Source organism: Lissotriton helveticus, chromosome 8, assembly GCF_964261635.1.
Source record: "Lissotriton helveticus chromosome 8, aLisHel1.1, whole genome shotgun sequence".
NCBI lineage: Eukaryota > Metazoa > Chordata > Amphibia > Caudata > Salamandridae > Lissotriton > Lissotriton helveticus.
Genome location: NC_136069.1, coordinates 1,596,083,076 through 1,596,109,703, shown reverse-complemented (window position 1 = coordinate 1,596,109,703; position 26,628 = coordinate 1,596,083,076). Strand labels below are relative to the sequence as shown.

General features: G+C 47.7%; 1 protein-coding gene across 11 annotated transcripts in view; it reads right to left on the bottom strand.

Annotated features, from left to right (window-relative positions):
- NUMA1 (nuclear mitotic apparatus protein 1) overlaps window positions 1–26,628 on the bottom strand; it is an 832,005-nt gene that overhangs the window by 75,626 nt on the left and 729,751 nt on the right. For all 11 annotated transcript variants that reach the window (XM_078658631.1, XM_078658637.1, XM_078658630.1 and 8 more), the window contains one exon: window positions 10,799–11,005. In XM_078658631.1, coding sequence (XP_078514757.1) covers window positions 10,799–11,005 — 207 coding nt within the window. The remainder of the gene's footprint in view (window positions 1–10,798; window positions 11,006–26,628) is intronic.

The following is a 26,628-nucleotide window of genomic DNA, read 5'->3' as shown; positions in this document are numbered from 1 at the left end:
ACACAAAATGGAGTATTCCAGATGCAGCAAAGTTGCGGTTTGATCAATTTGCCACATCTATCGTGATCACAATTACGGTAGTTTTACTTCCGGGTAAACGCACGCAGCGTCTATGTTCATCCGCGGCGTTTGAGGGAAACATTCGTGTTTAAAGTTTCAAGATTATCTATGGGATATAAATCATGAACAATAGTGAGGAATATTTATATAAATATTCCCCCCGCGTATTATGGAAAATATGTGACCGAACACTTCCGGGTCAATGGGGGTAGAGGCAACATAAAAACGCCGACCCCACGAGGCCATTATAAACGGCAAAATATTTCCAAGACCGACAGCACGGAGGAGCAGGGAGGCCGACAGTGAATCCAAAGGTAAGAGTGGGGCTCGCTGCGTAGGTAGCGGCACATAGGGACGGTAGTGCTATCCCCCAGCGAATCGTTAAACGCTAACTTCAAACGACCGGTGTTCTATAGACGCATTGAAGGTAATACATTCCAACTTAGTTTACCAAAAACTAACGGGGAGGAGGAATAGTCTATAAAAGAGGGACTACCACCCCAGGAGAACAGTAATACGTTATCCCGGGTATTCAGACTGTCTTGCATAGTAGTGGATTACACGACTAATAGGTATTAAGCCATATTGAAAGTAACAACCGCTTAATTCTAACGGCTATGTTACTCGACAACAATAAAATTCCTATCTATCGACTAACTAACTTTGAAGACATAGACAGAATAGCGCGGTTCAATTGACAACATAAATCGATTATGAAACAAGCCCCCCGTGTTATGTTATTTTACACTCATAGGTACCCTACTCTCAAGCATGAAAACGAGTGAATGACCATCCGTCATTAATGCACTATACCGAGAGACCCACCTCAAAATTTGGGTGAGTTTTATGTAAAGATAGCATTACTGACAAAACCGAGATTTCTAATATAAACAGCACGAATTAATCATCGGATGTATGTGATTTTTATACATTTAGGTATTAACCTAAGAAGCCTCTGGCATTATTAAACGGCGGCTCCTCTGTGCGACTTTGAGTATATATTCAAGCCTCAAGGTAAATAATGAATGAAATCAATGACAAGCACCATTAGGGAGCAAATAAACACGTGAGACGGTAATAAGAACGTTCCGTTGTTTTTTCTGGTTTTTTGATTTAGTCAAGAACTAAACTGTATTGACCAAAGAAGCATACAGATATCAGGAAAGCAATTGAAAGGCTCTCCGATGCAACATACAGGTACATTACGTTAGAGTATATTTAAGAAATGTGAGTAGACCTCATAATATGGTGGTTAGAATGAATTGACCACAGACAGAGTTTATAACGAGGATTTAACAGAATGAGTAATCCTAGAGACTGTGGGTAGTAACAATGATGTTTGGATTGAGTTTATAATTCCAGTAATTTTTTAGGACAATGTAAGTGGCAAAACATGATTGATAAATGTATGAGTTAATATGGAAAAAAGCAAGGCAGGTGTAAATAAGCATGAATTAGTGTACAAAAATAAAAACTAAAATACTGTTATTTAATTTGTAGATACGAAGTCAAATGTTTTTAAGGTCCTGAAGAAGGTGTCAACACTGAATAGCACCGAAACGCCGCGTCGACTTTTTTTGACTGTACTTTTATTTACTGTATTTCCACTGTCGGTGGTTTTTAACATTTTTTAAATTGTTTTCTATCATGATGTTTTAGAGTGTAACCCTATAGGGAGGATAATAAAAATTGTGTACTGATACTCTTTCCCTGTATCTACTAGTTTACTTGCCTGCTCCTTCCTTTTTTGTAAAATTAATTAATTGTTGGGTTTATTTAATAACTCCGTCATCTTACTAAATCCCACCCAATTCTCTTGTGTCCAGCGATCCTAGACTGCTACGTTTCCAATAGGGATTCAATATATTTTTTTTTTTCAGATGCACAACACGACCCACCAAGAGATGGTCCGCTTGTGCACCGCCCGTCCTTTCTTCGCGCCCACGTAACCAACGAAGAGCTGGTCGTCCACCCGGAACTGGCGTGTGCGGTCTAGATAAAAGGAGAGTGCACATTTTGGGTCCAGACGGTGGAGCCTCTCTTCCTCTTTCGAGGGATGCGGAGGCAGAAAGAAGGTGGGCAAGGTGATGGACTGCCCAATATGAAAGGCTGTAACCACCTTGGGCAGGAAAGAAGGACGAGTTTTCAAGACAACTTTGCCCGGATGTACAGAAAGGAAAGGAGGCTTAGAAGATAGAGCCTGGAGTTCACTCACTCTCCTAGCAGAGGTGATGGCAACCAGGAATGCAGTTTTAAGAGTGAGAAGACGAAGAGGGCAATTGTGAAGTGGCTCGAAAGGAGCGCACATCAATAGTTAGAACAGGATTCAAGTCCCACTGAGGCATCAGGAAAGGAACAGGAGGAAACATGTGCGTGATGCCTTTCAAGAATCTATTTACAACAGGAAACTTGAAAAGAGAAGGCTGAAATGGCAGAGAGGTAGCCCTTAGGGCGTAGGCCTCCTTTGTAGTGGGAATAGCAACCACATGCTACTTCTGGCCCAGGAACGCGCTCGATGGCCCCCTTGTCCAAGAGGGCCGTAACTTCCTCCTGCAGAAGTTGCAAGTACTGCGGTGGCATGGCTGGAGGGGGTCGCCTCGAAGGGGGGTGGGGTGGTGGGGAGTAGCCCCTTCAGACGATTTGCAGCACCCACCTGTCCGATGTGATGGAATGCCCCCCACTGGAATCGAATGCACCTGAAAGCTCGGACTAGGAGGACTTTGAGGCAGATGCTGCAGGAGCGGATGTGGATTGACCTTGCCTTTGTCCCCCTGCACCGCCATGGCGGTTACCACATCCGCATTTAAGTTGGTTCTGCGGCCTGTGGCTAGCTGGACGTGCACCTTCCTTGGTCACGAAAGGTGTGAAAGGTGGAAGTTTGCTGGCGTTGACCGAGGCCCAAGGACTTGGCCGTAGCCCTGGAGTCCTTGAAACGCTCCAGCGAACTGTCTGCCTTGTCGCCAAAGAGGCGACGGCCATCAAAGGGCATGTCCACAAGGGTGGCTTGGACATCCCCCGAAAAGTTTGCGGACCTCAGCCAGGCGTGGCGGCGAACTGCCATCGTTGTTGCAATCGCCCTACCCAGCGAGTCCGTGGTATCCAGTCCACACCATATCGAATAGCGTGCTGCATCCAATCCCTCCACTAAAGCTTGGGTAAGCTTTGCCTGGACCTCCACCGGGCACTGCGGCAGCACTTCCGCAACCGTATCCCACAGAGTGTGGGTGTAACGGCCCAAAAGGCAGGCAGGGTTGACAGACCGCAACCCCAAACTTAGTGAGAACAGTTTCTTCCCAAAATGATCGTACCTATTGGATTCCCGATCTGGAGGAGCGGTTGGGAATGCGGTCTGGGAGGTAGAGGCCTGGATCACCAGGCTCTCGGGGTGGGGTGAACGGACAGGAAGCTGGGGTCGCCCGGAGCCGGCATCAGGCCACGTTCCGATCTATGGGAAGGCCCGTAGAGGGCTTGGACCAGGTGCCCACCAGAACATCAGTGAGGGCTGTGTTAAAGGGCAGGAGAGGCTACGAGGAGGTTGCCTGCGGTTTGAGCACCTCAGGGAGGCGGTTAGTCCTCACGGCCGCGACAGGGAGCTCAAGAGCCAAGGCTTTGGCTGCCGTAGTCAACACCACGCTGTAAGCTGCCCCCTCCTCCGTAGCCACAGAAGGAGGGCAGACAAAACCAGTGTCGGGCGAAGTGTCCAGACCACTAGCCTCCCCCAGCTCGTCTGCCCAGTCCTGGCTCAACTGGCACTGTAGTGCCAGAGAGTCGTCAGACCCCTCCCAGACCCCCTTGTCATCCATCTTCTGATAGTCAGGAATAAATGATGGAACCGGGTCGTCGGTGAAGGGCTCACTGATCTGCATCAAAGACTGCGCCGGATCCGGACCGGGGATGAAGTCGTCCTGGGACGAAGTCGGGGGCGACACCCTTGGTGACTGCGCCAGTGGAGGGGTCGTAAGGTCAACCGGTAACGTCACAGATCCAGGCCTGGATCCTGAGGAGCCCTGCGGCGTCAGGACCGGAGTCGACAGCACGGGGCCGAAGCACCCAACGGGGCCGGAGCCGCCGGCCCACTTGGGCTCCCAGATGGACCCGCGGGGCCCAAAGGCACCTCGGCGGGTTCCGACGGAGGGAAGTGCTACCTCATGGCCGTGAGGAAAGCACTAATCTCCTCCGGCGTCATGTGCAGCCCAGACACTGGCGGGTGTGGAGCTGGACACGGCGCTTGCAGCTCCGGTGGAGCCGCGTGGGCGGTGTCCCCCAAATCCCTGGCCGTATCGCGCGGAAGAGCGATGTCGCTTCTTTGACTTCTTTTTAGAGTGCCTCGACTTACCTGATGACTTGGAGACCGACGAGTGGGGTTGACTCGTCGAGCGGCGATGACTGCGGCCCGCGACCGGTCCCTCTACCTCCTCCTGGACCGGGACCTCGAGAGGCGCGGGCAGACTGCGGGAGCCAGAGACACTTACGGACCGCTCCCGCCTAGCCTTCGAGGTCAAGGCCCGGCAGTCGGGGCACGACTTGTCATCGGTGTCAGCCCCGAGACAGTAAAGGCACCGACGGTGCGGGGGCGGTCAACGACATTAAGTGGTGACAATTGTCACAGAGTTTGAACCCGGGCATCCCTACCGGCACCGCGAGTCGAGGTTATAGACTCGTGAAGTGATCCAAAAGAGAGCAAAAAGTTAGTCAAAAATTGACTAGGAGTACTGCTCTTCCCGGATCTGCGCTTGCTGGCGTGGAAAAAAGAATAACTGACGTCAGCGAGTGAGGGCGGCGTCTAAGTACACCGACGACATCATCCCGGCAATCACAATGCAGACGACGGACGCGGAGCCGCAGACGACGCGCAGGGGTACTGCTACGCAAAACTTTCCGAATCCAGTCAAACGCCTGGGGAAATTCTAAGGAAAGGAATCTAACACAAACCTGTTTCTTTCAGATGTACAAGTTTCTTACCTTCGGTAACGATGTATCTGGTAGAGACAATTCTAGCCGCAGATTCCTTAATGTAGAATTATCTCCAGGTGTGAGATTGGATCCGGAAAATTGTTGTCACTGCATCCTTGCGTGCCGGGGGCAGCACCACGCGACCCCAACCTGACATTGTCCATGGACATTATGTCAGCGAGGTCACATAAGTACCACCCCGGCGCGCTGATGTCCGTTTTCTTCTGAGAACTTTCCCGTGCCACAACGCATAGCCATCACAAACAAAACTGGAGAGTATGGGAACAGTGTGCGAAAAAGCAGAGAAACAGAAAGGAAAGGTGAAGAACAGAACCATGAGGGACAGTGCCAGGCACTGGGTCTCTGAAGAGCATGGAAAGGAAAAATTAGAGCACCGCTTCAGAGAAGCAACCCTGCAAGCGAAGGCAATATAAACCCTGGAGACAGAAAAATCCCTTGTAAAGAGCTAAGGACTGAGGCACAGCCAAAAGACCCAAACCCATAGGACTGTAGAGGAGTCAGAAACCCCAAGCAACGAGAAAAGGGAGAAGATTGTGAGTAGGCCCCACACTGGAATACCCAGGGTGTAGGAATGCAGAAATGCACGTAAATCTACCGTCCTAGTACCAGGAAGGCAGAGTGGAACAATTAACAGAACAAAGCACACAGCCAGGGAAGAAGTGAAAGAGGACACTCTCAGAGAACAAAGCCACCCGGAGGCACTACAGCACTACATTGATTTCTGATTTGGCGGCATTGAACATCACACTCTGCAACTCTGGTCCATATCACGTTGCTGGCAATCTACTGGACCCTATCTTTCCAGTCTGTCCAACATTCAATGATCACCAGCTCTTCCCTTGTGTTGTTCTGACCATTTTGCAGTCCGCTTCTGCTTTGAGATCTTCGCAAATCTACCGACAGTTGCCCCTAATATTAGCAAACCTACCAGGAACTGGGGAAGACTAGATATTCAAGTCCTTAATAAGCTTTTATCCTCCAAGGACTCTATAACCAAACAAATGTTGACTACTCTTTCAGGTGCTGTTCAAGAATGGCTTTTAAAGGCCATTGATACCTGCCTTCCGCCCTCTATCAAGAACGTGAATAACCATCGTCCTCCTGCAACTTGGTTCACTGAGAACTTAAAATTGGAAACATCAAAATGCAAAGTTTTGGAAAGACGCTGGAGGAGCAATTATGCGTCTGATACTAAACTTGCATACAAAAAGGCTAAAAAAGACTACATACTCTCAGCAAATCAGCTCGTGCAGAATATGTCACTTAGACTATTTCCACTGCGCTGAATTCTTCCCAGACCCTTTTTAAAATGATTAAAGTGCTCTCGGGCTCTGAAATCCAAGCCATGCCTCTTGCACTAAATGATCGACAAAGTGAAGACTTGGCTAAATTCTTTCTCCATAAAGTAGAAAAAATATTCTGAAATGAAGGACAGGATGCCGGATAACCTCCTTAGGGCAAAAATCTTCATTTCATCCTGCAGCCAGGACCATCCCTTACCAAGAAAAAGAGGCATCAGAATCTAGGGCTACACCTGAATCCTAGTCTCCACTAGATATGTACTCCTTCAAACAGATTTTAGATAGCATTAAATCTGGTTCACCTCATGATCTTCTTGCAATCTCAGTGCTTCAACAGCTTGAGACTCCTTCACTCCTGATAATCATGTAACTTCTGAATGCCACCCTAGAGGAAGCAACAGTTCCTCCAGAGTGGCAGCACGCAATGGTGGTTCCTCTCTTAAAGGCCAATGCTGATCCGGACCAGCCTTCCATCTACCGGCCTATTTTTCGGCTTCCGTCCTTTTAAAAAAAATCTTTGAAAAACACAGAAATGCTCAACTAGCCCAATTTGTTGAATCACAAAAATGTCTTCATCCATCACTGTCCGGCTTTAGAGACGGTTTTTCAAACGCAACACTCCTTGGAGTCACGGGAAGGCTGCAACATCTAGATTCAGGAGTTACGGTAGCCCTCATACTAACTGACAAGCGCAGCGTTTGACAAAGTCTCTCATACCATGTTAGTGAAGGCCTTATGATCCCTGGGTGTTACTGGACCAGCACTTAATTAGCTTATTTCTTTTCTCAGATCGCACGTTCCAGGTCTTTTCTGCCTGTTCCAATAAGCATGTTTCCCCTTATGGGGTACCTCAGGGCTCTATTTTAAGCCCTTTATTGTTCAATGTGTATGTCAGACCTTTAGCTAACTTTGCAGTAGAGGCTGGGTTGTCCTTGTTCTCCTATGCAGATGACACCCAGATTATCTTCTCCCTCTCTGCTAAGAAAGCCTCTGTGACATCTACTCTGCAGCTAGTTCTGCATAATATTGCATCTTGGATGCAGGCTAATTTTCTTTAACTTAATGGGGAGAAAATGGAGGTCTTGATCCGGGGGAAGAATAAAGACCTTTGGGACCGCCAACATTGGCCCATTGAATTGGGTGCTGTTCCTCAATCTTCTCCCCATATTCGCAATCTAGGCTTCATCATAGAAGTCTCATTATCTCTGAAAAACCAAGCAGTAAAGGTGGCTGCAACTTGTTTTACCATACTGAAATGGCTCAAAAAGATTATCTGGATGCGGCCCAGCTCTACCCAGAAAACCGTGGTTCAAGCTCTTGTCACCTCAAGTCTGGACTATGGCAACATCCTCTATTTGGGGGCAAATAAGGAGGTAACGCGCAAGCTACAGGTAGTCCAGACTTTGCCGCCAGACTGATTGGTCAGGTTCCCAGAATTGCCTCAATTCATTGGCTCAGGGTGGACAGCAGAATTAGGTTCAAAGCCCTTAGCTTCATGTTCAAAATCAAATCTGTAGCGGCCCCTCAATACCTGCAGGCTCTGGTTCACCCCTACTTTCCCTCACGCGCACCCCGCTCTGCCATTCAGGCAAAGTTCTCTGTACCTAGAATCAGACTGTCACGTATGGTCGGTCGATCATTTGCCTACTTTGGCCCCACTTTATGGAACTCTCTGCCTGTGCCGCTTCGCAATGAAACTGTATATGCGAATTTTCATAAAAGCCTAAAAACTTGGCTGTTTAATCAATAATCGTTCCCTTCCTTCTGGTCCTTCCTAGCTAGCGCCGCGAAACCCTTTTTGGAGAGCTGTTGCGCCATACAAATTAAAATTAACATTAACATAACATAACATTAACATTACTGGGCACAGGTTTTCTAGTGGTGGAAACAAGGTCATTTATTATCTTTGACAAGTAGATTTTCAAGGAGGGCCCTATATTTAACATTTATATTACAAATACATTTGGCCGACACTAAAATCAAAACCATCTTCAGCATATTTTAATATTGCATCAATATTGACTCTAAATATTGCAACTCTAAAAATTGCTTAATAGTTCCAGCTGACAGAACTGAAACGGAAAGCAGAGGCTAGCCAGGTAAAAAACCCTAGTGATAGGCATCAACTGGTCTAAATTTACCAATCTGAAGCAAGGAATTTTCAACTTTCCAGATGGATGATAATTTTCTCCAGATCATAAACATAAGAGATCTTGTCGCACACCTAGACCCTCAGCATAGCACATGGGGTTAATCGGAGGATTCCAACCTGTTTTTTTAATAAAAAGTTTTAGGCATAAAGGCAAATTATTTCAAACAATAGTCGCTAAGCAACTGATCACAGGGCAGAGAAGGCACTATAACATAACAAGCTCTGAGAATATCACTGGCTACATACCACCACTGGTTTACTGTACCTCCAGTTAGGCGATCAACATGAAGAGACAAGACAAGATTAAGTGGCAGGGAAACTCATATTGATACAAAACATTTCCATGGTCAAAACAGCAAGAGCAAAATCACAAAACACAAAAGTAAAGGATGAAAGAAGCTCACTGCTGCAACATCACTACACTTTTAAACAACCTGTTGGACCACTGACTTAGTTTAACCTTAAAAAAAATTTGATTTAGCCTTATTGGCAACTATTGCTTAGTACGTATTAGGACTGGTGAGCAGACTCCAACCACCAGTGAGATTTGAGGAGCAGAAAATAGACCATTTCCACTTATCTATCCAATAATTGCGAAAGAGCTGCAGATGTATTTCCACAACTAAACTTCTTCCACCATACCTCATTCTAAAATGGTCAGCACCCTAACAAGAATGTCAGTTGTAACCAATGTGAAAACCTCTTAGCTATGTAATGCACTCCACTACCTCAGAGGGTTTGACCTGTGCTTCAAAGATACCTTACAGCTACAAAAGCCCAATATTCTGAGTGCATATTGGCATGTTTTTCACACTGCCCAACCATTTAAAGAACATAGTAACATGATGCCAGTGATGCAGAACCTGCCATTTGCTGCAATACTCATAAAAATGTGAGGGCAATTGCCAATTTCTAGACCACATGAAGAGAAATACTTCTGAAGAGCCATTTCACACACAGCGTTTTGGGACATCATGCAACCTGCTGCGTCTTAGTTCCCTAACTAGCTAACTATGCATCCCGTCACAATTCTTAGCAGACACGGGTACCTGGATTAAGGAGGTTAGTTGCCATTCCCCAGAACCCATTCAGCCCTGTCTGAGGGGTTTGATAGGGTAGTCCTCTACCCACAAGAAAACCATAAAGTACTACTGGCGCCTACTCTTCCTGGGTTTCACCAGTACCCCAACATGCCAGTTCAACTTTAAAAGTATGAAAGCACATAGCACAGATTTTCAATATTTTCAAAACACCTACTAACATTGTATGTTTGTGGTATTTCTACAGCGCAAACCTAACAAAATAGCAGCAGAGCACTACTGATTCTCTAGCAGTTTAAGCGGAACTAGATAATGCAGATCATCATACTGTCATCAGCGTTATAACTTAAAATGACGGAAAAACACCTGCAGAAAATTAAGCCGGCTCCCCCGTGTCCCATATCTTACAAATGTTAATTTACCTTGGGCAAAATGGTGCCCCTCCGAATGGGACCCCCTCCCCCCCATGCCGCAGGGGCCTTGTTATACCACTGCTTTTCTGGCGATGCAAAGAACATGTTGGAAGTGAATGACTTTGTATACTGGGAGAATGGGGTGCACACCTTCGATTATCTACTGTTTGGTGAACTTCATTGTATTAGAACATGAATCTATTTGGGGGGCAGCATTACACTCGAGTGTTGGCTAACACCGATACTTGAAGGAAAAAAAATATGCAGAAAAGAGCTGCAAGTAACGCGCACTGTTCCCTGGGAAAGACAATTAATTCCACAATGTTTACACGCTAATCATGTTTTCACATAATATATACATTTATTCGTACACAAATCTTTTTTTTAAATCATATTTGTAAATCATAATTCCATATGTAACAAAATTGTACATGTATGTACAACATTGCATCATACTTGTGACCTGTGTTTATGAATTGGTCAATACTATTGCATATCATAGCATAAAACGTTTTGTCATCAGTGGGCCTATTTACAAAAAATCATAAATGCAAACAACGTTTCTTCATGAAGATGTTTTGTTTTCTTTCTTAACATCCAATGCCCAATGCATTTCGGGAAAACGATGCAATGTAGTACATATATGTACAATTTTTTGTTACATATGAAATTATGGTGAATGACTTTGCACACATACTCTGGGGAAAAAACTCAAAGGACATGTATGGTAAAGTAAACTTTCATAGGGGCGCAAAAGTTGCATAATACAAGCAGCTATTGAAGGGTGCGATAAGATGACATGAACATGTAAACATACCACATAGGCATTAAAAACTGGACTTCAGTGTATAGTCCTACCTCGGGGGTTTCTGGACCCTGATGTGTCACTTCCAGTGGTCGCTTGTTCCTGGTAGTGATGTTGTTGCTGATGCCTGGCTCCAGGGTCGTGCGGCGCGAGGAGATGGCCTGAATCTGACTGGGAAGCATGGTGCCTCTGCGCAAGGTCTCATTGGGGTCACCAGTTTTCATCTCCTCGTCGGTAATTTTGAATGAAGCAACGGTTGTCTAAGGAAAAGACACAAGGGTAAATGTTCATGCACCGGCCGTAGCAGTTTTACTTTATTTTTTTTACTAAAAATAAACAATAATGATTTAGAAGATTTTCCAATACAGTACCGTGGAGATGCAGGGGGGGAGGGTGGGGTTACAGCTGGGATGTTCTTAGCCTTTTTACGGTTACATGGAGCATACATAGTATAGGCTGGTTTGGTTGTGGGGTCTGTAAGCCCCCCCCCCCCCGGAGGAGGTGAAACCTGAACAAGGGGAAGCCCACCCTCATACAATACATGAGCTACCTCAACAAGATCGGGCACCAGACAGCGCAGATCTACAAACTCCTGAGCCCCAAAACATCCACACTGAACGCAAAAGCAACAAACTTCTGGGGAACACTGTACACGTAGCAGTTTTACTTTCAATTACTAGTAGGTGGACTGAATTGTCTGTGGTCTGAATACAGGAGAATAGATATGAAGGGATCAGTAAAAATACTTAAAATATCCAGTTTTCTGCGAGCTTGGTTTCATAGTGCACAGATAATGCTGAAGGTACCAGTACACCTTTAACTACAAAGTAACAACTGAATATTTAAGTAGGTGTGTGTTAAATTTAGTATGTTCATTTAACGTTCTTAACCATATCAAACATTTGTTATATAAAAATAACTGATACAGAGCATGTTTTCTCCGCAACTAACTAGCAGTTTAAGGATGTTGGGTACCTTGGATGTCTTTGCTTCTCTATATGCTTTTGTCTACTGATCCATACACGAGTGGGTGACGTCACAAACGGACAGGTTACTAAATGCAGATTCCTTACCATAGAGTATCTTCCCCAGAGTGGATGCAGAGAATGTAGCCGCAGCCCTCCTGTGCATCTCTAAGTGGAGTTGTGTGGCTCCATGCTGACTCCAAACCACCTTGGAAATGACAGCAGAGCCACATAAGCACCACTTTTGCGTGTTAACATTTTCCCCGTTGTGTGCCTTCAAACGCAACGCATAAACTATTGTGAACAGTGTGCTGCACTAAGTTGGGGCCTTATGTAAAGAGAAAAACCAAAGGAAATGATGGACGGAGCGCTGACTATACAAGCACTCACCCCCAGTCAACTGATCTGGGTTTAATCCATCACCGTTCTTTAGCCCACTCTGCCACCCCAGTTCAGACATGGCCATATGCAAATCAGTCTGACCCTGTGCCTCATGGGAACAGTCCAGCCCGAACTGCCAAGCCATGCCTTCCCTGGACCGGAAACAAGCTACAGAGGACCGGTTTCTGGCATTTCAGCCGCCTTCAGCCCGGCTTGCTTGAATCCAGTGGCAAAGTGAGCAAGGGACTCATGTCTGACCATACCCTGCCAACTTATGGCGAACAAAGAAAAACCAAAGGAAATGATGGACGGAGCGTTGACAATACAAGCACTCACCCCCAGTCAACTGATCTGGGTTTAATCCATCACCGTTCTTTAGCCCACTCTGCCACCCCAGTTCAGACATGGCCATATGCAAATCAGTCTGACCCTGTGCCTCATGGGAACAGTCCAGCCCGAACTGCCAAGCCATGCCTTCCCTGGACCGGAAACAAGCTACAGAGGACCGGTTTCTGGCATTTCAGCCGCCTTCAGCCCGGCTTGCTTGAATCCAGTGGCAAAGTGAGCAAGGGACTCACGTCTGAGTATACCCTGCCAACTTATGGCGAACAAAGAAAAACCAAAGGAAATGATGGACGGAGCATTGACAATACAAGCACTCACCCCCAGTCAACTGATCTGGGTTTAATCCATCACCGTTCTTTAGCCCACTCTGCCACCCCAGTTCCGGTCCAGGGAAGGCATGGCTTGGCAGTTCGGGCTGGACTGTTCCCATGAGGCACAGGGTCAGACTGATTTGCATATAGCCATGTCTGAACTGGGGTGGCAGAGTGGGCTAAAGAACGGTGATGGATCAAACCCAGATCTTTTGACTGGGTGTGAGTGTTTGATTTATTCAGATGCTCCGTCCATCACCACCCCCTTTTGTACCGCTTTGGCCGCCATAAGTGTGGCAGGGTATGCTCAGACGTGAGTCCCTTGCTCACTTTGCCATTGGATTCAAGCAAGCCGGGCTGAAGACGGCTGGAATGACGAGAGCCCCTCGCTGGTTGTGTGGACCTCATTAGTCCAACACTAGGGAAACCGGTTTGGCAACTGGTTTTCCATCTCTGCTCCCCAAGCCAGCCTTTCTGCCTATACAATGGGGCAACCCTAGTGTTACACATTTGCCCTTCAAAGGGGGCTTCCCTGTGAAGTCTGCCTTTTGGGGCTAAAACCTAAGTGGCTAACTGCAGGTGGGGGGTAATACCTCATCGGCCTGAAATCTCATGGTTTGTCTTCCTGAGAATCATTGACAAGTCTCTCCAGGAGAGTAAAAAGCCCTCTCGTGGAATAAGTTGGCTCCATGTGTGCTCAGAAAGTCACAGTTTTAAAGGCAACAAAGAAGGCATGTCAAATCCTGGAATTACTGGAAGAAGGGAGATCAGAGGACAGCACAGGAAGGATCCCTATATTAAAGTGGAAGTTAGGATGGCTGAGTCCAGGCACAGCACAGGAAGGGAGGCTCTTCAGCAAAGAAATAGAAAGGGTGGAAGCCCTGGGGGAAAGTGGGTACTTGACCAGCAAAGAAGTCCATCAGCTGGCAAGCTTGGACATGGAGAATTGAACAAGGCTCGACATATGCAAGGCCACAATGCAGCACAACTACTGAAAGCATATCAATGAGACTGATGTTACATGTCTTTTAAACAAGCCTTTGTAATACAATAGGTGTCGCATTACTAAGAGTTTAAGCTATTGGTGTTGCAGTATTATTAGCAACGCCAATGGCTCAAACTTTAAGTAAGGCGAGACTTACTGCATTGCAAATGCTCGTTTAATGCCAACTGGTTAAATGATGCTGTAGAAAAACAAACAAGATCCTAATAATCAGGAAAAAGCCGTAATTGTACGCAACTGGGATTTTGGTCTCAGAAGTTGAGGTGTCCACAATTCCAGATCTCATTCACTGGATCAGGCTGAAACAAACCCTGGGTAGTGAGTCAACTGAAACGTCTACACAGTAAGCTGTAATACAAAGACCAAGACATAAGGGCATTTGAAGTTCTACAACAGTTTCAGGAGTCAGCAGCCAATTGAAAACATGTATGCAAATATGCAAAGAAAACTACCAATCCAGCACCTGCCCTTCAGTAGCACGAAGAGGAAGGCGAGGCGAGCGCTAGACAGGACTTGTCGTGTTTTAGAAAGAACATTTCTTAAAGGAGCGGGGAGTGGTGGGGGTCTGGAGGGAGTGAAAGGCCTGGTCACCCATCAGAAGAAACAAAGAATTTGACAGGAGTATGTAAGCTAGGACTTAGTTTACGTGAGGGTGCTGCAAAAGTGTCTGTCAGAGGAAGCAAACAGCTCTTCTGAGAAAGCCAAACTCAATTAAGAAAGGGATTGAGGGAAGAGCATGAGGGAGTTTCATACTTTACTGGATTTTACATGCTGTGAAACAAAGCAAAGCTGTAAAGGGTTCTAGCCGTGTCTATGCTGTACTTCCCCTATGAGAGGGTTGACTGCACTGCTGATCAGTCGCTGTACCTGTGCACCACAGGTCAGGGTACCTACAGGCTTTGCTAGTGCTCCATATTGGATTCCCCCAGCTGCAGGAGTGTAGCGCAGCAAAGCGGTGCTGTGGAACCGTTTGTTGTCTCTGATGCAAATGAAATCCTTTTATTGCACTAAGGCAGGTCACGCTGCTCTCCGGAAGCCTGCTGATGGCATCTTGTTAGGAGGCAACAAGCTAAACGGGCGGCTGCAATGCCCCCTGGTTCAGCCCCCCACGCCCCAGGGGGAGGGGGACAGTGGCTCGACCGGGGGTCTCAGTGGAGGCCTCCCCCGGGAAGCGGAGCCTGAGCACCAATAGAGGATTGGCTGGAGATAAGGAAAGAGAAAGAGCGGGCAGACTGGAGAATAGGACTGGGCCAGCTCAGCCGTAAATCTAGGGTTAGGAATGTGGCAGGGGGAGGGGTATTTAAAGGTGGACACCGGGCACACAGGGCCAGATTGGGCTATTTCCCGCACAATTGGGCGACTTTCCCATCCCATGCCTGGTGGGGGGTAGTTTTTGGGCTACATTTGTGTTCTTGTGTGTGGGTGGGGGGGGGCTGGCTTGAGCAGGCGCCCACAATCACAGTCACACACGCATCGCGCTTCACACACAGTCACTAACTCACACGAGCAGAGGCGAGGTCTGGCATCCATCAATGAGGCCTGGCTCAGTCCTTGCTACATTCTTGCTTGTTATCTTATCTGGAGTGGTTGCTTGTCACTGTAATTCATTTGCACGGTGCACACACACTCCCTCCGCACATGCATGGAGCCCCCCCCCCGCCCCCCAGGGCACCACCTAGCTTTGTTGCTTCAACTTGCTTGCTGTTATGGCCTGGAGCCATTTGCCACTGTAAATTAGCCAATGTGGGGGTCCCCCGGGCCGTCATTCGTGTAGCGCGTGAAAAGGCTACCAATGACGGCCCTGGACAGCAGTTGTTGGTCAGCCCCCACGCGCTTGCCATATATGCGGGGGGGGGGCGGGGGGGGGGTAATTGCAAACACAACAGTGATGGACAGAATGTGGATCAATGTCACATTCACCCCAGTCCAAAGATCTGGGCCCAAATCCATCGTTTTTCCACTCCACACCACCCTGGGTTAGAGTCACCGGTGACACTCGTCGTGTGTCACACTGCTGCTGCCGCCCACCCGGCCCGGCCCCCAGCCCTTGAAGAGACACGGTGACGCACTTCAAAGGTAGGCCACCAGCCTCTGCCCCAGGCCATGCCAGGCCCATCCTTATTTATTTTATTGTATTTTATTTATGCGTTTGCATACAGCACTTCATTAACGATCTCCAACCCGACTCGGGCTGCTTAATCCCTTTCGGTCAATTTCACAATTTAAGGGAGATGGTAACTTTCTCTATATTCACACAGTTCGCGCTCCCTCGTATTGTTTATTTATTTATGCATTTTTATATAGCGCGGACTTTACCCGAAGGTGTCAGAGGCTTCACAATAGGAACAGAACTGATACAAGAGAGCATTACAAGTGAGCATGTTACAAAAGCAAACGTTAAGTTACACGAGGCAAAAGTGACAATAGTGAGCAAACAAAATACACGAGGAGCTAACGGTGCATTACAGGAGGAAAAAGTGACATGTGTGCAGGTTACAGAAGCGAGCAAAGTACAAGTAGAGGTATAATACTGCAAGAAATGGAGCACACTCAAACACAAGAACAAACGTTACGTAGGCAATGGTGGCACTTGTGCAAGTATCGAAAGCAAACAAAGTACAAGAGGAAGCAACGAGTGTGTTACAAGAGAAATGTAACGCGTGCATGTTACAAAAGAGTACCAAACACAGCTAGAAGGATAATACTTCACACTGCATCAGTTTTCCTTACACAAAGTTAAATTAATTAATTAGGCACGGGGCAACTGAACTGGGAACGCCCATTGTTTGCTTTCAAAAAAAGCAAGAATATCAAAGATCATTTAGTGAGGGCAGCCTTACCTTCCCCTACCCCACTTAAAAGAACGATTAATGACCACTGGGCCACTACACCACTTAGGGGCCATGCGAAATGTGGAACATGTGTGGTATGTGATTTCACTGTTGAGAGTAAAGAATTTGTTTACAAGGAAACCAGAAATGTGTTGAAGACGTTCACAAACTGCAACAGCTCTAATGTTGTATATGCAATCTTATGTCCATGTGATCTTATTTATGTTGGACAAACCAAGCAGAAAGTCAAATTGCGGATTTCCCAACATCGGAGCAGAATACGTTGTAAGACACCCAACGCCCCTTTGGTTGAACATTTCACCTCCAAGGAGCACACGGAAAATGATATCCGCTGGACGGTGATAAACCAAGTGACAATACCACCAAGAGGAGGCGACCTAAATCTCCTGCTCAATAAAGAGGAGTTAAAATGGATCATAAGGACATAAGGACAGATAGCCTGAACTCTGGTCTTAACCAGCAAGAGGACTGGACCACACTAATTTGACTATGGTCTCTAATTGAAAAGATATAAGTGGATATAAAACTTTCTGGCCTTCGCAGAGACCCTTATGTGTAAATAATGTACTCTAATTTTAATGTTGCTATATTTGTCACAAATTTTATTGTCACTCACAGATGTCACCACGCTGCACTTTTCCCTATGCACACTGTCCTATCTGTGGCTTTCACTCCCTTCCCCTAACATGGCCGCTAAGCCCTGGTCCCTTCTTTATTTTCATGCCCTCAAGTCAGCCAATGGCCGAGCATGATAAAATGCTGGGCTCACGTGACCCGCCTAACCAGGAAATCGAGTTTTGCCGACTGACCCGGTAAGCATAGGACGCGCCTCCTGGACGTCCTGACAGCCCCGCGCTACACCCAGCCCCATTGTTTACCCCTGATTGCTAATCCCCTCCCTTTACCGGCAGGCCCTCCTGGTTCCAGGACCCCAGCGCGACGCGGCGCTTCCGGTATTACCCGGTGCACAAGGTAAGCCCTACTCGGCTTTACGAGTATCTGCCTATCTTATCCTTAATTTAGACTTCCACACTTACAATAGAAATTTTGTATATAGGTACATGCGGATGCAAGATAATACTCTTCTCCTGCCTTCTGGACCCTCGACTTAACGTCCTTGATTCACTGGTTAGCCGCCGCATAAAGATCCCTCTGACCGCCTAATTAATTAATGGCCGTTCCCTGTCTCAAGTGTGGTTATTTCCTCCCCTCTTCCAGATGAACCGACCAAGCGGATAATGCCTCCCTAATTGGTTCCTTTCTAAACTCCTTGTCTGCGCGCTCCTCCCTTGAGCTCTCATTTCAATTGCCCTGGACCCTCGAAATATATATTCTGGTACCACTGGTAAGACGCCTCCATTTTACGGTCAACACCATTAACAAATGATTGGTCCCAATCCTAAAACGTTATTTCCTCCCCTCATCTAGATATACCGATTGAAGCGGATTATTAATTATTCATGAAGTAAGCCCTCGCCTGCGCGCTTACTTGAGCTCCAGTACCCTTACCCCTCTGGTGAGCCTTATACCTCTATCTTGGGTGTAGCCACAACTGTACCAATTCGATTCCGCCCATATTAACTTTCTCTTTACAACTCACTTCGCATCACTGCGCCGTTTTTCACCTTATTTTTGATGTGTTCTGGAATATAAATGTATTGCCGCACCTCTCCCCTGATATTCATTGGTATCACTGCGCCGTTTTTTAATTGATCTGTTTGCCACCCTGGGCTTTATTCGGAGTACCACTCACTTACTTTTATACACCTTCCTATTCGCCAATAGAATGTGCTTCCTCACTTAGTCACATGCCTGGTGACACTATAAATAATGTCACTCGCTGTCTCCACCTGGATACAGGCAGATCGGTCCGATAATCACTGCAGAATGTCACTATCATTATGCGTGTGAGAATTTAATGTACCTTTCTGTCCTTCTTTCTTCTCCTTAGGCAAAAGAGGCTTTTAAATTAAAAAGGCAACCATTGTTTTGTCCTGATGATGGACCCCATCATTTAGCAAGGGGTCCGAAACGTCGTCGACCCACTGTGTACCATATACTTGTGAAATAATTTGTTACAAAAATTGTGTAATGGTACCTATAGGAAATTCTCTGTCTAAACTTGGAATTCTGCAGAGACTGTTGATTTTGCCTTACAAGCCCTTTATGTATGTTGTTGTTTGTGTATTGTTGTGGCTGGGTACAGGCTTGTGCCCCACGCACGTGAATTGTTGAAGGTGTTATTTTGTTTTGCAAACTTTGATTTAAATATAAATTTTGAGGACCTCTGCCCGGCTGGGCATGTCTTCTCTAATATAGAACTGACTGAGTCTATATTCATTTTCAATCATTTGTCTCGCTGCCAGGGACCATTGTTGTTTCCATATAACTAAGCTCCCCGAGGTCCCTCGCTGATACTAATTGGGGTCCCCTTGTTGTTTAAAATAGGGGGGGTAATTGCAAACACAACAGTGATGGACAGAATGTGGATCAATGTCACACATTCACCCCAGTCCAAAGATCTGGGCCCAAATCCATAGTTTTTCCACTCCACACCACCCTGGGTTAGAGTCACCGGTGACACTCGTCGTGTGTCACACTGCTGCTGCCGCCCACCCGGCCCGGCCCCCAGCCCTTGAAGAGACACGGTGACGCACTTCAAAGGTAGGCCACCAGCCTCTGCCCCAGGCCATGCCAGGCCCATCCTTATTTATTTTATTGTATTTTATTTATGCGTTTGCATACAGCACTTCATTAACGATCTCCAACCCGACTCGGGCTGCTTAATCCCTTTCGGTCAATTTCACAATTTAAGGGAGATGGTAACTTTCTCTATATTCACACAGTTCGCGCTCCCTCGTATTGTTTATTTATTTATGCATTTTTATATAGCGCGGACTTTACCCGAAGGTGTCAGAGGCTTCACAATAGGAACAGAACTGATACAAGAGAGCATTACAAGTGAGCATGTTACAAAAGCAAACGTTAAGTTACACGAGGCAAAAGTGACAATAGTGAGCAAACAAAATACACGAGGAGCTAACGGTGCATTACAGGAGGAAAAAGTGACATGTGTGCAGGTTACAGAAGCGAGCAAAGTACAAGTAGAGGTATAATACTGCAAGAAATGGAGCACACTCAAACACAAGAACAAACGTTACGTAGGCAATGGTGGCACTTGTGCAAGTATCGAAAGCAAACAAAGTACAAGAGGAAGCAACGAGTGTGTTACAAGAGAAATGTAACGCGTGCATGTTACAAAAGAGTACCAAACACAGCTAGAAGGATAATACTTCACACTGCATCAGTTTTCCTTACACAAAGTTAAATTAATTAATTAGGCACGATGAGATTAAGTGATTTACCCAGAAACAGCGTATGGTGAGCCGTGGCGGGCCTGGGGCCTGACTCCCCTGCGCCAAAGTCGGCAGCTCTGGCTGTTAGGCTACATCTCATACGGCTTCAACAATAATTTCCCTTCACATCCTGCTCGCGAGGAGGCACCTGCCTACAACCACCATTCGGTGACAAATGTTGACAAAGGGGTTTCATTTCAGGCGCAGATGGCTTGCCTGTTGCTGGGTGCTGAGATATTCGGTGTGATTTGCGTGTATGTATGTGGCGGCCAATCACTTCAGTGGTCACTGAACACCGCACGATGGCGGCCCTGAAAAGTGCCCAGCGGGATACAATAGCCGGAGCAGTCAAAGCTCCTCACAGCTCCCCACGTGACAGAAGGCACGCAGCATTGTACCCGGGAGGGAGTGCAGATGACGTGCGAGCAGTCGATAATCTGCCAAAAAGAGCGCCAAGTCTGAGCTGTTTTTAGAGCAGTTTCCACACGTCGGCGGGTGACCGGTCTGAGGCCAACTCGTTCCACATATGGCGCACACATTACAAGTTCCCCCCCCTGTAGGCCTCCTTTCTCCTCCCCTCTCTGTTGGTTATGATATGGTTCTTAGCGCCGGGACGCCCCGTCGCTGGGGCAGCTGTCGCGCTCTACAAATACATAACATAACATTACAAAAGCAAACGTTACATTACATGAGGCAAAAGTGACAATAGTGGGCAACCAAAATACACAAGGAGCTAACGCTGCATTACAGGAGGAAAAGTGACGTGTGCAGGTTACAGAAGTGTACAAAGTACAAGTAGCGGTCTAATACTGCAATAAATGGCGGACACTCAAACACAAGAGCAGATGTTACGTAGGTAATGGTGGCACTTGTGCAAGTATCGAAAGCAAAGAAAATGTACGAGGTAGCAAACAGTGTGTTACCAGAGAAAAGTGACGTGTGCATGTTACAAAAGAGTACCAAACACAGGTACAAGGATAATACTGCAATAAATGTCAGACTCTCAAACCACAAGAACACACTGGGAAGGCACTTCGATAGTCATGGAGAATAGAACTTTCAATAGTGGGAGGCCCCCCCCCCCTTTTTTTAAATTCCTCCACGTTCGTACTTCACCAAAAATCGATCTTCCTTAGTTGTGTTTGCTTTCATTAAATACATCTTTATCTTCTTGGTGGAATGTTCCTCCACGCGTGGTTTTATCTCTGGTGTGTTATTTTCCTCACCTCGTCGCCATTGTGAAGTGAGAAACACCAGGCAGCAGTGATGACAAGGCTCCTTTATTTAAAGTATGAAACAACACCCGGCAGGAGTAGGGTGACCAACTGGCATTGGTGCAAATTCAGGACGGTGAGTGTAAAATTCAGGACAAAACTTCAGGACAATGGGTACGTTTTACAGACACATCAGAGGTCGCACAATAGTATATAAGTAAGCCCAGCCATTTCTAAACATATTCAACCGTTTGCAAACCTATCCATCATGTATCCTTCCATCTATCATTTCACTCATTCATCCCTTCATCCATCCCCTCATCCATCCTTTCACTCATCTCCATTATCCATCCATCCATCCATCCACCCTTCACCCTATCCATCTGTACACTTATCCATCCACTCTTCATCCCATCCATCCACTTATCCATTCAGCCATTTACCCTTTCACCAATCCAGCCATCCTTTCACTTACTAATCCTTCCACCCATCCACTATTTTAGTCATCCATCCATCCTCCCTTTCTCTCTCCATCGACCCTTTCACTTACCCATCCTTCCTTCCATCCACCCACCCAGCATCCATCTACTCATCCACCTACTCATCCACTCATGAATCCATCCATTGACCCTATCACTCATCCATCTATCATTTCACTCCTTCACACATCTATTCATCCTTTTGTCCATCTACCCTTCCTTTCACTCACTCCTCTATCCTTACATCCACCCTTTCACTCATACGTCCATTCATTCACCCTTGCACTTATCAATCCATCAATCCATCCATCATTTCACTCATCCACCCAACCATCCACCCACCCACCCACTCATCCATCCTTTCACCCACCCACCATCCAATCCACTGATCCATCCTTTCACCCACCCACCCACCCACTCATCCATCCATCCATCCATCCTTTCACCCACCCACTCATCATCCATCCATCCATCCTTTCACCCACCCACTCATCATCCATCCATCCATCCTTTCACCCACCCACTCATCATCCATCCATCCTTTCACCCACCGACTCTCCATCCATCCATCCTTTCACCCACCCATCATCCATCCATCCTTTTCCCTCATCATCCATCCATCCATCCTTTCACCCACCCCTCATCATCCATCCATCCCCTCATCATCCATCCTTCCCCTCATCATCCATCCTTCCCATCATCCATCCATCCTTCCCCTCTATCCATCCCCTCATCCATCCATCCCCTCATCCATCCATCCCCTCATCCATCCATCCCCTCATCCATCCATCCCCTCACCCATCCATCCCCTCATCCATCCATCCTTCCCCTCATCCATCCATCCCCTCATCCATCCATCCATCCTTCCCCTCATCCATCCATCCTTCCTTCCCCTCATCCATCCATCCTTCCCCTCATCCATCCATCCTTCCCCTCATCCATCCATCCATCCTTCCCCTCATCCATCCATCCATCCTTCCCCTCATCCATCCATCCTTCCCCTCATCCATCCATCCTTCCCCTCACCCATCCATCCATCCATCCATCCCATCCATCCATTTATCCTTCCCCTTCATCCATCCATCCATCCATCCTTCTCATCCATCCATCCTTCCCCTCCATCCATCCTTCCCCTCCATCCATCCTTCCCCTCCATCCCCTCATCCATCCATCCCCTCCATCCATCCTTCCTTCTCCCCATCCATCATCCTTCCCCTCATCCATCTTTCCCCCATCCATCATCCAGCTACCCTTCCACCCATACATCCAGCTATTTACCTTTTCTCTCCATCCTTCCCCTCTCATCAATCCATCCATCCTCTCTCATTATCCATTTATTCAATCTTTCATTCATCCATTCACCCTTTCACTAATTCATCCAGCCATTCACCCATCCCTTCACTTACTTACTCGCCCACCTTTCCATATTAATTTTGAGCTGAGCCCTTTTGAGAAGAGGCCCATCAAGAACTTCACCCTCGCTGCAGGAGCCATCCCAGGACTCGGACAGAAGCCACCCAGGGCAGAGACAAGATCCACCACAGGGGGGGACAAGAGCCATCACAGGTGGGGGGGGGGGGTGGACTGGAGCCACCACATGGGGGGACAGGAGCAATCACTGAGGGGAGGGCAGGAGCTATCACAGGAGAGGGAACAGGATCCACCAGGGTGGGCATGCAGTATTCTAGTATCATCTTGGGCTCCTCGCCCCTTCCTGCACAAGACAACGAGAAGACAGGCTGTCTGTCCAAAATGCCACCCCCACTGTGATGTACAGTACTTACAGGAGATACTCTAAGAGAACGGATTGTCCTCCATACTTTGTTAATCAGTGTGGGTGTGATTGTGCCTTTTCTTTATTTTCTTACATTATAGACTGCATGTTTGAAGAACCGAGGTTTGCTTACAATTTAGTGACAGTAATTACACTCCGTGAAGAGAACCACGTGCTGCCTCTGTGTAATCAGGGGTGTAATCTGGCCGAGTCTTGGATGTTTGGGGCCCTGGGTAGAAATGGAATGTGTGAGCCCCCTCTAAATAGCAGAGACATGACACATTCAGGGCTGTTTGCATGTCAATAGATGTCGCTGCTCCTGAACCTGCAGCCCCTCCTCTCAGTCACCTTCGAAGCACCTCTTAACAGGTCAGCAAGGGCTGGAGGTGTGGGGTTGCCATCCTGCTGTGCCTCTCCAGTGCTGCTGAGTATCTGAGGAGCTTTGGTGCAGCATCGGAGTCAAGAAGGGAGGTGGGTGCAAGCTGTGCCGGCTTTAGGGTGGTACTAAACAACAGAGAGGAAGTGCCACTACTGATCTTTTGTTTATCTTCTTACTCAACAACCCAGGGCAAAGACAACTTATCAAGGCTGGGGCTTACTATTCAATAGCTTTTTATTTTACAAATTCAATTTGAAAGTGCATTTATTTAAACTTTCATCGCATATTGTCAAATTAGGGCGGGGCAACCGGTGCCCTGTTAAAATGACGGACAAATGGCGTCCGTTAAAGAATCCTTCACGGACAACGGACAGACGGCCGAAATTACGGACTGTCCGTGAAATTTACGGACGGTTGGTCACCTTGGCAGGAGCCGAGGGACGCAGCCGCCGGGCACGTCATCCCAGTCACAACCCCTTAACCAACTCAACTGTCATATGCAAATTACCAGCTGGCATTCTAGAATGCCAGCTGGTGGTGAACAGGGTAGCGCGAGGGCAGGGGACGGAGGCCTGAGGGGGACAAGAGGGGATGAAGGTAAAAGGCACCAACATCACACGCAGACTTTACCCGAAGGCATTAGAGCGCTTCACCATTGGAACAGTAATGATACACGAGGAGGAAAGCCCACTGTGCCGGGTGATGGAGTCACTGCGTTTCAGGCCGGGGGGGGTCTATTCATACAGTGCATTGCAGTATCCCAGCCGAGAGAGGGCGCAGGCTGTACTGGAGGCAGAGGGAGCACTTTAGGAGCATTCTCAGGCGGAGAAGGACACCCACCTGCTTTTTTCACACCGAGTTTGTGGTCGATTAGGAAACCCACGTGTTTAGCGGATGCTGCCATGTAGGAGGACTTCACAGCCCGTCGACTACCAATTCGGGTTACGGAACATTTTTCTATCCCATCAGCCCAGGTCCAGCCCACGCCAGGCCCAGCCACGCCACGCCACGCCTCAGCCCAGGTCCAGCCACCAGCCTCAGGCAGGCCCAGCACCCAGTCACGCTAGGCCCGGCCTCAGCCCAAGCCCAGCCACGCAGCCCAACCCCCAGCCACGCCAGGCCCAGCCCACGCAGCCCAACCCCCAGCCACGCCAGGCCCAGCCACGCAGCCCAGGCCCAACCACACCAGGCCCAGCACACGCCAGGCCCAGCCCACGCCAGGCCCAGCCCACGCAGCCCAGGCCCAGCCACACCAGGCCCAGCCACGCCACGCCTCAGCCCAGGTCCAGCCACCAGCCTCAGGCAGGCCCAGCACCCAGTCACGCTAGGCCCGGCCTCAGCCCAAGCCCAGCCACGCAGCCCAACCCCCAGCCACGCCAGGCCCAGCCCACGCAGCCCAACCCCCAGCCACGCCAGGCCCAGCCACGCAGCCCAGGCCCAACCACACCAGGCCCAGCACACGCCAGGCCCAGCCCACGCCAGGCCCAGCCCACGCAGCCCAGGCCCAGCCACACCAGGCCCAGCCCACGCCAGGCCCAGCCACGCTAGGCTGCGCCTCAGCCCAGGCCCAGCCAAGCCAGGCCCAGCCCCCAGCGACTGCCCACCACAGCACAGCCTGGCGGCGGTGCACATGAACTGACTCACACGCTCAGCACATGAACTGACTCACACACTCACTGAGAAAACAAAATGACTTAAGGGGCACTGTTGGGGCCTCATTTATGAGAAGTGACGCATCGCTGCGTGAAAACAGCGATGCGTCACTTTTCACTGCGCCCTCCTTGCGACACCAATGATGCGTCATATTTACAGAATGACACATCATGGCGCAAGGAGTTACAGATACGTCAGTATTCCTGCCGTATCTGTATGGTGCAAAAGTGACGCATTGCTGGAGTGTGTCACAAAAGTGACGCAACTTCAGCAATGTATCCTTTCACATGGGGTAAGCCCCATGTGAAAGGGCCTGCGTCAGTCTTACTCCTGCTGTGAGGCAGGCGTAAGAAATTGACGCACTTGTGTCCTAGAAGTGGCGCAGTGAAATCTCAAAGATTTCACTGCGTCACTTCTACGACCCTTTCTTGCGTCAATACGCCCCCCCTTGCATACATTATACCTGGCGCAGGTATAATGTGGTGCAGGGGTTTACAAAGTGACGCATCTACCTAGATGCGTCACTTTGTAAATATGATGCAACAAGGCGCATTTTTTACGCCACTGGTGCGTCACAAAAAGTGACGCACCAGCGGCGTAAAAGTGACGCACAGCCTCATAAATGAGGCCCTTGGTTTCTAAGCACTAGAAAGTGACTAATCTTTAAAAATTCATATCTCTGGTTCCCTACAGTGAATTATTTTCGTTTTGGTATCATTTAAAAGATAAAAATATTACCTACTTTTATAAATTGATGTTGGATTTTTATTTTGTGTTATGTCTTAATTATTTACTGAAATGGTGTTTTTGAATGCTTTACATACCTGTCTTTGAAGTTAAGCCTGTCTGCTCGCAGCCACGTTACCATGGTTTGAGCATAGGAATAATTTCCTAAGGCCTACGCTGAGTCCTATCATGTGTTAGTGGCCTTCTTGCCAGTGGCAGACCTACATTTGCCCCTACCAATAACCCACTTTCCAAATATTGGAAAGTGGGTTATTGCTAGGGGCAAATGTAGGTCTGCCACTGGCAATAAGGCCACTAACACATGATAGGACTCAGCGTAGGGACCTCACTCACCAAACAGGACCAGCATCTTGTTTCTATAGCTTAATGACCTTATTGACTGACTGATATGCTCTATGAAATTCCAATCGAAGTTCAGTCAACA